At 36.0% G+C, this 13,180-nt stretch overlaps 1 protein-coding gene across 2 annotated transcripts in view; it reads right to left on the bottom strand.

Annotated features, from left to right (window-relative positions):
- The window catches only part of TMTC2 (transmembrane O-mannosyltransferase targeting cadherins 2), a 399,954-nt gene that overhangs the window by 197,365 nt on the left and 189,409 nt on the right, over positions 1-13,180 (bottom strand). For both annotated transcript variants that reach the window (XM_037143435.2, XM_053658800.1), the window contains exon 3: positions 4,048-4,876. In XM_037143435.2, coding sequence (XP_036999330.2) covers positions 4,048-4,876 — 829 coding nt within the window. The remainder of the gene's footprint in view (positions 1-4,047; positions 4,877-13,180) is intronic.

Below are 13,180 nucleotides of genomic sequence, written 5' to 3' on the forward strand. Positions count from 1 at the left end.
TGGATGATACTTTTATGGGACTGGCAGAGCAGTAGGTTTGTTTTTACACCATCACCAATAACACATGAGTAATGTCTTGCACTAGGGACTTCACGACAGCAACTACTTCACCAGCAATATGAATATTCAGCTCCGATATAATTTTTTAAGATCACTGTCCTACATACTGCCTGTCATTTACAAGAAAGTCATTATGTGATGCATGACCACATGTGCTATATTTTCCCATACATACATATCTATGATAACATTTAATTTATAAATTAAATATAATATATTGTAATAAAAATTGTGAGCATGGTCTCTTTCTCTCTTCCTCTCTGTCTCTCTCTCTCTCTCTCTGCTTATTGGGAGGAAACCAGATTGTATCAGGGGAAAAACCCATACAGGCATGGGGAGAACAGGCAAATTCCACATAGACAGTGTCCCAGCTGGGAGATGATTTCTTTTTTCCGCATCAGCAGGGCCTGATGTACAGTGTGGACCCTGTGGAAAGCGGGGTGATTCACATCCGGGGCAGGATGGAGCAGACAGCATGAGATTCCATCATGCTACTCAGAATGGCATGCAATTTAAAACTTAAAAATTGCTTATTCTTGGAATTTTCCAAATAATATTTTCAGACCAAGGTGGACCACGGGTAACTGAACGCATATTAACCAAAACCTAGGATAATGGGGGACTACCGTATGCCCTTATCTTTGCCCATAACACATGGCTGCTGTCCAGGGGAAAGACCTTCCCAAAGCCTTCTCAGTCCAGACCCATCTAGCCTTTCCTCTCAGCCATAAGGGAAAACTAATAAACCCTCAGGAAGGTCACAGCCCAGGGGCACTAAAACTGAATAATAAAACAACACAGCACCCTTACCCCCATTTTACCAACATATCAGCAGGGCTCCAGTACAGTAACAGGATTGCAGCAGAAAAAGGATGCAGAACATAGACTCAGTTCTTAGTGAAGCCCCAAGACAATGGGAGACACAAAAACAAGGACATCAAGAAAATCTGATGCCTCCAGCCTCTGTAACTATGGGGAATCATTAAACACAGCCCAACTCCCAGCTAGACTAACATGAAACCTCACGCTAGGCCTATTTACCTAGGTCATCATACCATTTTTAACAAAACATTATGTGGCATGCTGAAAGACAAGAAGACAGAAGCAGGGAGACCAGGTCACACACTCTTGGTAAGAATCCGATGAGAGATGAAGGTGGCTTGGGCCATGGTGGAAGCAGTGGAGGTGGCAGAAGGTGGTCAAGATCTGCATGTATTTTTGAAGACAGCAGAAACGAGCTGCTAATGAAATGGATGTAGGGTGGGAAAGCAACAGTGGAGGTATGGTTGGCTCCAAGGTTTCAACCAGAACCGCTGGGAAAACGGAGCTGCCATCAACTGAGATAGTAAAGGCTTCAGGTAAAATAGTTGGCTGCAGTTCAGGGGTTCAGGAATTCAATTTTTGATGTTTCGAATGACTTATAATACTTATCAATTGTGTACTCATTTAACTCATAATATTGGAGTACCTAAATACTACAGCACTTCTTGTTAGGAAGAAATGAAAATACATTGCAAATCAAGAAAATGCTTAATTATTTTACCAAGTGAATGGGTAAACGAACAAATGACCAAACATTTTAAACATGTCATCAAAATAACTTCATCAGAACCATAATCATAACTGTCAACAGTAACAGGTAAGGAGGTAATGCTGGAAAACATCCAGGTGTTTACAAAATGCTTCCACCAAGTCCAGGACAGACTATATATACATCCTAGTATCTGAGGACTGGCCCTCCCTTCTTTCAGAGTAATAAAATCTGGCTGGGTACTTGGCTTCCCAGGATAAAGATACCATTTCCCAGCCTTCCTTGCAACTATGTGTAGCCAACAATCTGTTGGCAATCACGGGGTGTGCAATTTCTGAGATATTCCTTTAAAGAGAATGGTTATACCCACCATTTGCCCTTTCTCTCCCTCATCCTGTTAGCTGAAGTGCTGATGTGATAATGAGCCATCCTGAACCACACGGACAGGGTGACACTACGAGATGGCAAGGGAACAAAAGGGAAGGAACTTAGATCCTGAAAACCCATGGCGCCATCTTATCAGCACCGGGCTGCATGTACTTAGATTGTTACATGAAGGAATAAAGCTTCTATCTTATTTAAGCCACTGTTACCATGGCTCTTTGCTACAGTAACTTAAAACTTAACCAATGTATTTAATAAATTCTTAGAACAATTCTGTGATATAAATAATGTGCTGAGATTCCTTAATATGTATCTATCTTACAAAGCAGAAAAGTAAACTTTTAACACAGTCTTGTTTTATATACTTATATCTACCAGTTAGGGTCAGGGGGGTTAACTGGAAAGCATTCTGTGAGAACTGATTGCAACAATTTTTACAGCAAGATTTCGGTTCAGGCATTCAATAATCTGTGTAGCACTCACTGCCTAAAAAAGCCAAATGGTGAGGATTTTTCCATGAGAATGTGGTATGCACTAGATAAATTTCAAAGTTTTTAGTCACATTAAAATCCTCGCGGCCTATTAAGCATAAGTACCAACAATTAGTTCCTTGGCTTAAAGAAATGCTCACTGAATTCTTGACTTAATTGGTAATGAGATAAGGATGTCAGAGTTGTTTCTGATGTGTATAGATCAGTGATGTTCAACCAGTGAGCCACAAGAATTTTTAAAACATGCAATATCTGACTATTTAGTCAGGGACACTGACCTCTTTTCCCTTAGACTGTGAAATAAAAAAAATGACAACAGCCAACACAGCAATAGCCACTCAATGTGAATAAATAAAAATTATACCTATTTTTTATCAGATTAGTAAAAAAAATTATCTTTGTTATGGCACAGAATTTTAGTAATTAGTTCACGTGTGCCATGAGATGAAAAAGCTTGAAAATCGCTGGTCTAGATCTTTGAATACATACTCTGATGCATATCAGCAAGCCATTCTATATAATTGAAACAGTTTTGTACTTCTGATATTTAAATACTGGTACAGAATTGTACTGGGAGAAGTACAATTGAACTGGGAAAAGACCAGTTCAAAAGCAAGCAAACATACTTTCAAGAGTATATAACTAAAAAACAGCTTATGAACAAGACTATTTGGCATTATTTACTATGGTATATTTCTGCACTTAAAATGTAAGCTTATTTTCATTCAATTGCTCTCCAACTTCCATCACCATTTAATTGCCTAAACCAGAGAAATCCATTGTAACAGCTTTCGACTATTCATTCATGCTTTAGACTACTTTCTACACTGGCTACAGTTTCTGAGATTTGATAAAATCACTTTCTAAATCAAAAATAATAATAATAGTAAATACAATCAATCTTCTCAAGGTACTGTGAAAAGTTTGTTTCCCCAAGCCCCTTTAAGAACTCTTAAATACGAATGCGCTGACTACCTGGCAACACCCATTACTACGCATCTGCAAAGCTGAGGGTGACTCTCACTTGCGCGCATGCACACTGACACCTCGAGACACAATTCCAAGATTGAAAAAGGGACTTACCTACAAATCTTTTAAATGTGTCAATGTAATTCTTGTGGTACTTCCTCAGGTAAGGTTTAAAAAACAGAGGAGCTAAAGTATACTTAAGTATACTTTACATTACATTGTACTATAGTATAGTATACTATACTTTACATTACATTACTGACTTTCATTACATGATGAAAGAGGTGATGTCCATATCAGTATTTTTAAATGTGGAAACCAAGCATTTTTATAACCTTTTATGAGAGTGTTTTCACATAACAGGAGTTCTAATTCCTCTGGACAAACGTAGCCAAGTACATTGGAAAATACTTCCCTATTCCAAATATAGAATGCTGATGCATCTTTAAAGTAGACTGCTCCTCACTTAAAAAAATAATAAGAAAAAATATATATGGGTATTGCATAAAAGCACCTCTTCACCCTTAATGACTGTGTTTACAGGCAAGAAGCAAAGAGAAAGAAGGCAGAAAGAGTAAGTGGTCTAGGCAAAAGCACAAAATAAAGTGTTACCTTTCGCGGGGTTTACTTTTATCCCTGACCGGTACAGCATCTCCTCATTCTGCCAGTCTCCATTCCTCACTGCAGTCTTGAGTCCATAGAAAACAATTAATGTAGCTGTGGCATAAAAAATCAAGCTCTTCAGAAACCGCTTTTGGATTTTGACATAAAGGGCTCTGGCGCCCACGGTAATGAGGAGGCAGAAGCCCATACTAGGAATATACAATACTCGCTCTGCAATTACAAAGCCGACATAGAAAAACAGGTTTGTGGCAGGAACAAACGGTATTATTAACAAAGATAAAGACAGAACGACAATGTTCTCCGTAGAAGGAAGTGGTGTTCTCTGTGATACATTACTTTTAATACCATTTTCTACTTTGGATGCAAAACCGGGCTTAATCTCTGAGTTCCGGTACTCCACATCTGAATGGCAGCTATGTCCATTGGCATTTTGCCTGCCATTTGTTACAAATTTCCCATCGCATTCTCTTTCCATGCTTGGGCTCTTTAAACTGTAGTAGGCAAGGAGGAGGAGTCCAATATAGAAGGCCACAGTGTGTAGGTTTCTCCAATCACAAATTGTTTTGAGCAGAGGCACAGCATCCATGGACCAATCAAAACTGAGGGTATCTGGGCAGAGTAACAGCCAGAGGTTCTTGGCTGGCAGGTAGAAGAAGGTGAGGGTGCGAGCCAGGAAGCTATCTGAATCGGCAGCCGGGTTGTCCGAGTTGGAAAAGCTTGGTGGTTTGTTTCCCATCCAGTATAGACGGGCACCCAAAAGGGAGGTCCCCCAGAAAGTTAACAAACTAATGCTGAGGAAAAGAGACAAATTCTTCCCCTGAAACCAAAAGAGAGGGGAAACAATTAAGATAGTCATCAATACAGCATGGGAACACTTAACATTTAGAGATAAAATACATTTTTAAATGGACAATTGAAAACACAGCATTATGTTTCAAATATATAACTTCATTTCCATCTCCTTTTACAAAGGTTTAGGAAAATTTTAACCCTCCAAATTGTTGACTGTGGAATCCTCTTTGTAACTTTTAATGAGTGTCTTTTCTTTTCATGCCTTTTCTAAAGTAGCAATAACCAAACCTTCAATTTCTTGACTTCTATCTACAGCATGGGTTGAATACACTTCCTTCTTGGAATTAATTTGCACAGGTCAAAATGAGACCACAATATGAAAGTACTTAACATTCTGTATGGGATAGAGTAGACATCTAAAAACTGTGCTCTTTCATTTTACTATTTAGATTCTAAGGAAAAACAAAGAGCAGCCGTGACCAAAAATATGGGGTCTAAGAGGATTCTGCTCGGCACAAAAGAACAGCATTTTGCTATGTCTATGCCAGTCCCAATTCCTTTGTGTGGAGTCTCTGTGCAGAATTTATAACCCTGCTACCCCATGCTGCCACTGGCAACAGCAACATCAACCATCTGATAACACTCCTCATGAATGTGAAATTTTTCATGGTGATGAAAACTTTTTAAAAATAAAATGACTTGAAAACAAACTTATTTAAGAGAAAGGAAACTGAATGAAAGGCAAAAAGGACATCCTTGTTGATGAGAATGTTCTGGCAAAGTCTTTCAACCTGAATAAGAATTTAGTGACCACAAACAATCCAAGTTCTGAGAATGGGGAGAGAGAGGGAAGGACACCATATTCTGACCTTAATGTTTCCATCACACTGGTGATGTAATCTTCTAACACATACATTCTTGCCTTGCATGAAACCTCCTTCCTCAGTGGCATTCAGTAGGTACATGGAACCATACAATGGTTATTAAATGGGGTTATTAAATACTTTATTTTTTAAAAATTCACAAAAGGCAACAAAACCAAAAATAAACAAGTGAGATTACGTTAAATTAAAAAGCTTTGCAAAGGAAGCCATCAACAAAATAAAAAATAATTTATGGAATGAAAAAATATTTGCAAAGCATAGGGAAATATCCAAAATATGTAAGTAACTCATACAGCTGAACAGAAAAATCAAATCCAATTACAAATGGTCAGAAAATGTGAATAGACATTTTTCCAAAAAAAAGATATACAGGTGGCCAATAGGTACATGAAAAGATGCTCAACATCACTAATCATCAGGGAGATGCAAATCAAAACTACAGTGAGCTATCACCCCACACATTTTATAATGTCTATTACCAAAGAAGACAAGAAATAACAAGTGTTGGTAAGGATGTGGAAAAAAGAGAAAACTGGTGTACAGTCAGTGGGAATGTAAACTGGTGCCTGCATTCTAGAAAACAGCATTGAAGTTCCTCATTAAATCAAAAATAGCATCATCATGTGATCCAGGATTTCTACTTCTGGGTATTTATCTGAAGAAAATGAAATTAGTAACTTGAAAAGATATACACATCCCTGTTTTCACTGCAGCATTATTTACAACAGTCACAACATGGGAGTATCCCAAGTGTGTATCCATAGATGAATGGATAAAACAAAATTACACACACACACTCAAATGGAGCATCAGCCATAAAAGGAAGGGAACTCAGCCACTTGTCACAACATAGACGATATTAAGGGCATACTAAAAGAAATAAGTCAGAGAAAGAAAAACACTGTATTATCTCACAGGCAGAATCTTAACACACACACACAAACTCACACATACAGAGAACGGATTGGTTGTTGCCAAAGGTGGGGGGATGAGTGAAGGTGGTCAAAAGGCACAAAGTTCCAGTTATCAGATAAATAAGCCCTGGGGATGTAACAGAGAGCGTGGTGGCTATGGTTCACAAGATTGTACTGTATATTTGAAAGATGCTAATAGAGCAGACCTTAGAAGTTCTCATTACAAGAAAAAATAGTTTTTTTATAACTGTGTGTGGTGATATTAACTAAAATCACTCTGAAAATCATTTCACAATATGTACATATATCAAATTATTACTTTGTACATCTAAAACTAATTTAATGCCACATGTCAACTTAAATTATCTCAATGTAAAAAACCAACCACAAAGAGCAATATATCTAGAGCATGTACAACTTCTATTACAACCACCTCTGTATTATACGCAAGTGAAACGGGACTGTCCTCAGCCTCTTCTCATTCAGCATCTCTAATTTCCAGAACTGGCCATAGACCATCTGCTCCATCTTCCCTCTGAACCTAAATCGTAGCAAGGTCCTGATTTTAATAGTTATTTATATATCATAACTCCACCTGCATCTCCCTTCACCTCCATAGTTCTCTTTTCAACTCTCTGTTGAGCATATGCACTTCCGTGCCTCAACTCAAAGTGTCCAGCACACAACCTGACTTCATAGCTCCTCCAATCACTGCACCTGAGATAACAGTAAGCAGTTTTTTTCTTCACAACCTCTCTCCTTCCACCCACACATGGCACATTGCCAAGTCCTTTCACTGTCACTTCAGAATAGATCCCTATTTGTCCATTTCTCTCCATCTCTTCTGTCATCATTCTAGTTCAAAATGCTGAGACATGGATTATCATAGTAGTCTCCCCCTAAGTGGTAACCTAACCTTTTTTAACACAGATGATAGTGTTCACAAATTTAAAAATCGTTAATGGGAGCTTACTCTTAAGAGCTTGGAAGTTTTTAACTCTACAAAAGTTTGTAATTCATTGAGTAGTTTTATTTTTACAGTTCAAATTTTATTTTGAAAAATATTTTAAATATTTAAAGAGGGGTAGTTCTGGATATAAAATAAGGCTAAGGTAGAGAAGGTTCGAAGGTAAAAAATCAGAATAAGAAAAATGAGAAATAGCAAACAAGTGGAAATTATGGGAAATTTTAAGAGGAGGGGTTGTTTATTAATATCAAATCTCAGTAATGATAAATGTATAGAATTCACTGCCTTGCTGCTTTAAAAACATCTGTGTGAGACCTCTGTTTAAAATTAATTTTTGTAGTGCTACTTAGAATTTTTAACAGCAGGGGGAACAGTATGTTCAGTCATTGCCAATCTTTAACTTTCAAGTCTCTCCTAGAAAAATGAAGTGATTCAATCCTTCCTATCATCTAAAAACAACTTTGGAAAACAATCATTACCATGGCTCCTCTGAAACTCTACACAGCAAACCTCTTAAAATTTCTTGATCATGGAGAAAAAAATTAAACCACACAAAACCAAATGTTAAAAGTTGTAATAACTCGATGGATCGATCACATTAAGTAATCTCAGATTATAAAATAGAGAAACATATAATTTGGCAAAAATAAACGAGAAAGGTTATCATGGTAAAAAAGACTCAACTTGGAAATCAATTCAGTTTTGAATTTGTAGCAGAAGTCCACTTTCAAAGTGCCACTAAGGCACCGCTGTTACTGTATCTTCTGCTGGGAATGAGTGGAGAGGAGGAAAGGACAGGAGAAGCCACTACAGAAACTGCTGGATCAAGCGAGGAGAAAAGCAAAGCAGTGAGAGAACCGCACAGGGAGGAAAATACAATCAGGTTGCTTTGCTAGTCGTGAAATTCCAGAATAACTTGGTTCTAATAATGACAAAATTATGTATTATTCCTAAAGATAGAAGGGCTACAATAAGGCAAAACTACCTTATTCATTAAATTTTAATAAAAGCATCTTTAGAATTTTAATAAATGTTAATATAATTTTAATATAAGTTATATAATAACATATAACTTTAATAAGTTATTATCAAACTAAGCCACTGAGATTTCAGAGCTGATAAAAATGACTCCAGCAACTGTGATGCTGAAAGAACATTTAAATGCAATAAACTACAAAGTAAAGATACGAGTAATGAAAACCATTCAATGGTAAATACTGAATATTCCCAGCATTCAAGTCTAAATGCTGGGAAAATAACAAAAATAAAAAAAGAATAAGTAAAAATAAAATGCAAGCATTAAGTTATGTAGAACTTTACATATTAAAACAGTTCACATACAGTCTCCCATTTTAAAAATTGACGTAATAACTAAGATCAAGAGACACTAACATTCTGAAGACAGATGCTCTCTTACACCCATCCTAACTTAATGGTGAAGTCTATAAGGGGTGAGTAAATGACAAAACTAAAGAAAACTGAATTCAAGAAAAAAATTGGTATGAAAATGTTTGAAGTGGAAGTGTTTCTCAGAGTTTGTGACTGGCTACCACGTTTTAAGTATCAGTCTACATTTGAAATCACAACTTTCAAGTTTCTTTCCTGCTTTCAAACAAAATTTTGGTAAAATTTATGTCTTATAAAAATGGAATTCTGGTAAAACCAAATCTCTCTTGTAGCCTTATTCATTTTTCCTGTGGAAATGACCTTAAAAAATAAGGCAAATAAAAGAAAGCATGGAAAAGGCTTTATTTATTAATTTTAGTTCCTAAGCTCTGATTTATGACTAAAATCAAACTAACAGATTTTTATTGAGCTATAGGTTAAGAGCCAAATGACCATACAATTAGCCTCAGCAGTTTTTTGTTCTTGGCTTGGTATATTAGATTGATTCAGCACAGGTATTTCTGAGATGAGGCATCAGAGTTCTGAGGAGTTGCCACCAAATACTTGAAAGGGAAAGCTGGTAAAAATCCACAAAAGTAGATGAGACTTCAAAGCAGGGAAATTTGGACATCTGAATATAACCTGTGGTTGGGAACATTAAACAATGATTGCAGTGTAACAGCAAAAGCATAAATCAGATCATTCAACGTCTCATTAAGGCTTCTCTATGTGGCAGGCACTCCGGTGCACACTGATAGACCCCCAGGAAGGGAGACGGCAGACCTTGTCTTCCTAGAGCTTCACATGTTCTATTCTGTTTAGAAAAACACATAATGAGGAGAAGAACTATAGTGCCTTAAAGGATCATTTTCAAACCTAAAGGACCGTCAGTATCAATTGTGTGCTTTTAAAACTACCAGCGCCTTGGTCTAACTAAATTCTCTATAGGGGATTGATTTAAATGCAGCTGAAGCTGAGAATCACTGCAAATTCATACAAGTCTAATTCTTAGTACTGACACTAAAAATACTGTTGGCCTATGGCTTTCATTTCACAAAGTTTTAAAGCACATTTTCCTCAATAGAAGTGAATAAAACATAAGGAAACATAAATAATGTTTTCTCTCAAGCTCAGGGACAAATTGAATTCTTGGTATAATAAGTGAGTAGTGAGTGTCATGGTCAGGATATAAAGGCATTGAAGTTAGTAAAATTCATGGTTGAAACATTTGAGTCTTGCTGATACAGAAGACAGGGGACTTTTGTTTCCAGGGGGGAAAAAATTAGCCCCCTAAGTATGAATCACAAAAACACATGATTTAATAGGAAAAAAAAAAAGATTCACAACACAGACAGAAAATTTCGGAGAAATACAACAAAAACAGTTGAAAAAATGCTTAATTTCATTTATCACTAAAAATAAAATCAAATTGTAAAAATATATTTCACCTGAGTCTAAGTGAAAAAAAAAAAGAGAACTGGAAAAAACTGGATATAAAAGTCACTGAAATGGCACTGAAACAGGAACTGTGAAATGGTGAGAAAGTATCAGTTGTAGAGTTTGGGCAAGAAATTTGTAAGTATATAGAAAAATTAATAATTTATATTCTTTATTGTTTGTTAATCTGGATTTAGTTACCTACCCTTTAAGAAAAAAATCCTCTTAGATACAAAGATAAGACCATCTAATTCCCCACTGTTTATAAAGGCAAAAATAGGAAAATATCTAAAACTTCCAATAGAGCAATATGAAAGTAAATCATAATGTACCCATATAATTTGATTCTATAATACAACTAAAAGGAAAAAGCCACATATATGTGTGTACATTTATATATTTAAATATATATGCATATATCTCTTATCAACATGAAAACTACCATATAGCAATTAAGACAAACCAAATCATTAATTATGTGGTAACATGACTAAAGAAAAATCATGTTGCAAAACATGCATATTATAAAATTATATGGACCATTCAGAAAAAGATAACATTTTTCACACATGTATATGTATGTACATAAAGTCTTTTGTTTTTCAAAGTCTAGCTATAATTACAGGAACCACGAGATGATGAAATCTCTGGAGCAGGGCAAGAGAGAGAGATGGATCGATGAACGAGAGACAGCAATGGTCTCAAATTTATGAGAGGGTGCTGTTTATTTACAACCTCAAACATTTATTGGTACAAAACTAAAAGGTCTGACAATCTGATATGCCTAAACTTACATTTCATGGGTTAAAAATATTTTTTTCAAACAAATATACAAGTAATGTCAACAAATCTAAATACTGGTTATGAGCATATAAGTATCTGATGTGTTAATTCCTATATCTTACTGTATTTAGTATTAACTATACCTATTATTTTATTTATAATTGTTACATTTTTCAACATTAAAATACTTTTCCAAGTCCCAACTCAATATACTTATAATTATTGTATGATCCTTACCTTAAGTTTGCTAGAAAATCATTTAATTTCACAAGGATATTAGATAAAAACACAATGCGTCCCAGTTATAATACATAATTATATTACTCAAAACTGCTCTTTTAGGGTTTGAGTCTGGGATATATTCTTTGAACCCCCAGAGGTCAGTACAGAGCCTGGTACATGCAGGTGTAGCCATGCGCCACAGAACAACATTTTACTCAATAAAAGCCCACATATATATGATTGTCACCTCATTAGATTTTAATGGAGCTGAAATTTTGCAGTGATGCTGGTGTAAACAACCTATTGCATTGCCAGTCATACAAAATTATAGCATGATTATTACGGTACAGAATACCTGATAATGAAAATAAACAACTGTCTTAAACAGTATTCATTAAAGCACAAACCAGCTGTGCAGGTTTGTAGCCTGGGAGCAACAGGCTATACCATCTAGCCCAGGTGTGTGGTGGGCTACACTTATAGTTGTGGGTTTGTGCAGGCACACTCTATGATGTTCTCACAACAACAAAGTTGCCTAACAATGCAGTTCTCAGAACCTGTCTTAGTGGATAAGCAGAGCATGACTGTATTCAAATAAATGACTCTGTAACTCTGACCCTCCCCAAAAGTTAGTTTCTATCTACTATTATTTCGCACATTTTAAGTCCTATTAAGATAAATCCTTAATCCCAATCCCCCAAAGAAAGTTTACAAATTAGCAGTCCTTAGAGGGAAGTTCATAGCAATACAGGACTACCTAAAAAGAGCAAAATTAAATGACATAGAAACTAAAAGCACAATTCTAAGGATCAATGAATCCAGGAGCTGGTTTTTTGAAAAGATAAACATAATCGACAAGCCTTTAATTAGGCTCATCAAGAAAAAAAGAGAGAGGACCCAAATAAACACAATCAGAAATAAAAAAGGAGAGATTACAACTGATACCACAGAAATACAAAGGATTGTAAGAAATTACTATAAAGAACTGTATGCCAAGAAATTTGAAAACCTAGGTGAAATGGACACATTTCTAGAAAAATCTAATCTTCCAAAACTCAATAAAGTAAAAGCAGAAAACCTGAACAGACCAATAACAGCAGGTGAAATTGAAGCAGTAATCAAAAAACTCCCATCGCACAAAAGCCCTGGACCAGAGGGTTTCACAGGAGAACTCTACAAAGCATTTGAGGAACAGCTAATCCCTATCCTACACAGACTATTCCAAAAAACCCAAAATGATGGAAGACTCCCAAACTCTTTTTTGAAGCCAGCATCATCCTAATCCCAAAACCAGATAAAGACACAACACAGAAAGAAAACTTCAGGCCAATATCACTGATGAACATAGACGCTAAAATCCTCAACAAAATATTGGCAAACCGCATCCCCACAATACATTAAAAAGATCATAAACCATGAACAGATGGGATTCATCCCAGGGATGCAAGGATGGTTCAATATTCACAAATCAGTAAATGTAATATATCACATAAACAAAGCAAAGACAAAAACCACATGATCATATCAATAGATGCAGAAAAAAGCATTGATAAGGTATGGCACCCATTTATGATAAAAACACTCAGCAAAATGAAAATAGAGGAAGCATTCATCAATATAATAAAGGCCATATGAGAGACCTATAGCTAACATCATACTCCATGGGCAAAAACTAAAATCTTTTCCACTAAGATCAGGAACAAGACAAGGTTGTCCACTTTTATTCAATATAGTAC

The sequence above is a fragment of the Artibeus jamaicensis genome, unplaced genomic scaffold (genome assembly GCF_021234435.1).
Source record: "Artibeus jamaicensis isolate MK-2021 breed Jamaican fruit bat unplaced genomic scaffold, CSHL_Jam_final scaffold_584, whole genome shotgun sequence".
Classification (NCBI taxonomy): domain Eukaryota; kingdom Metazoa; phylum Chordata; class Mammalia; order Chiroptera; family Phyllostomidae; genus Artibeus; species Artibeus jamaicensis.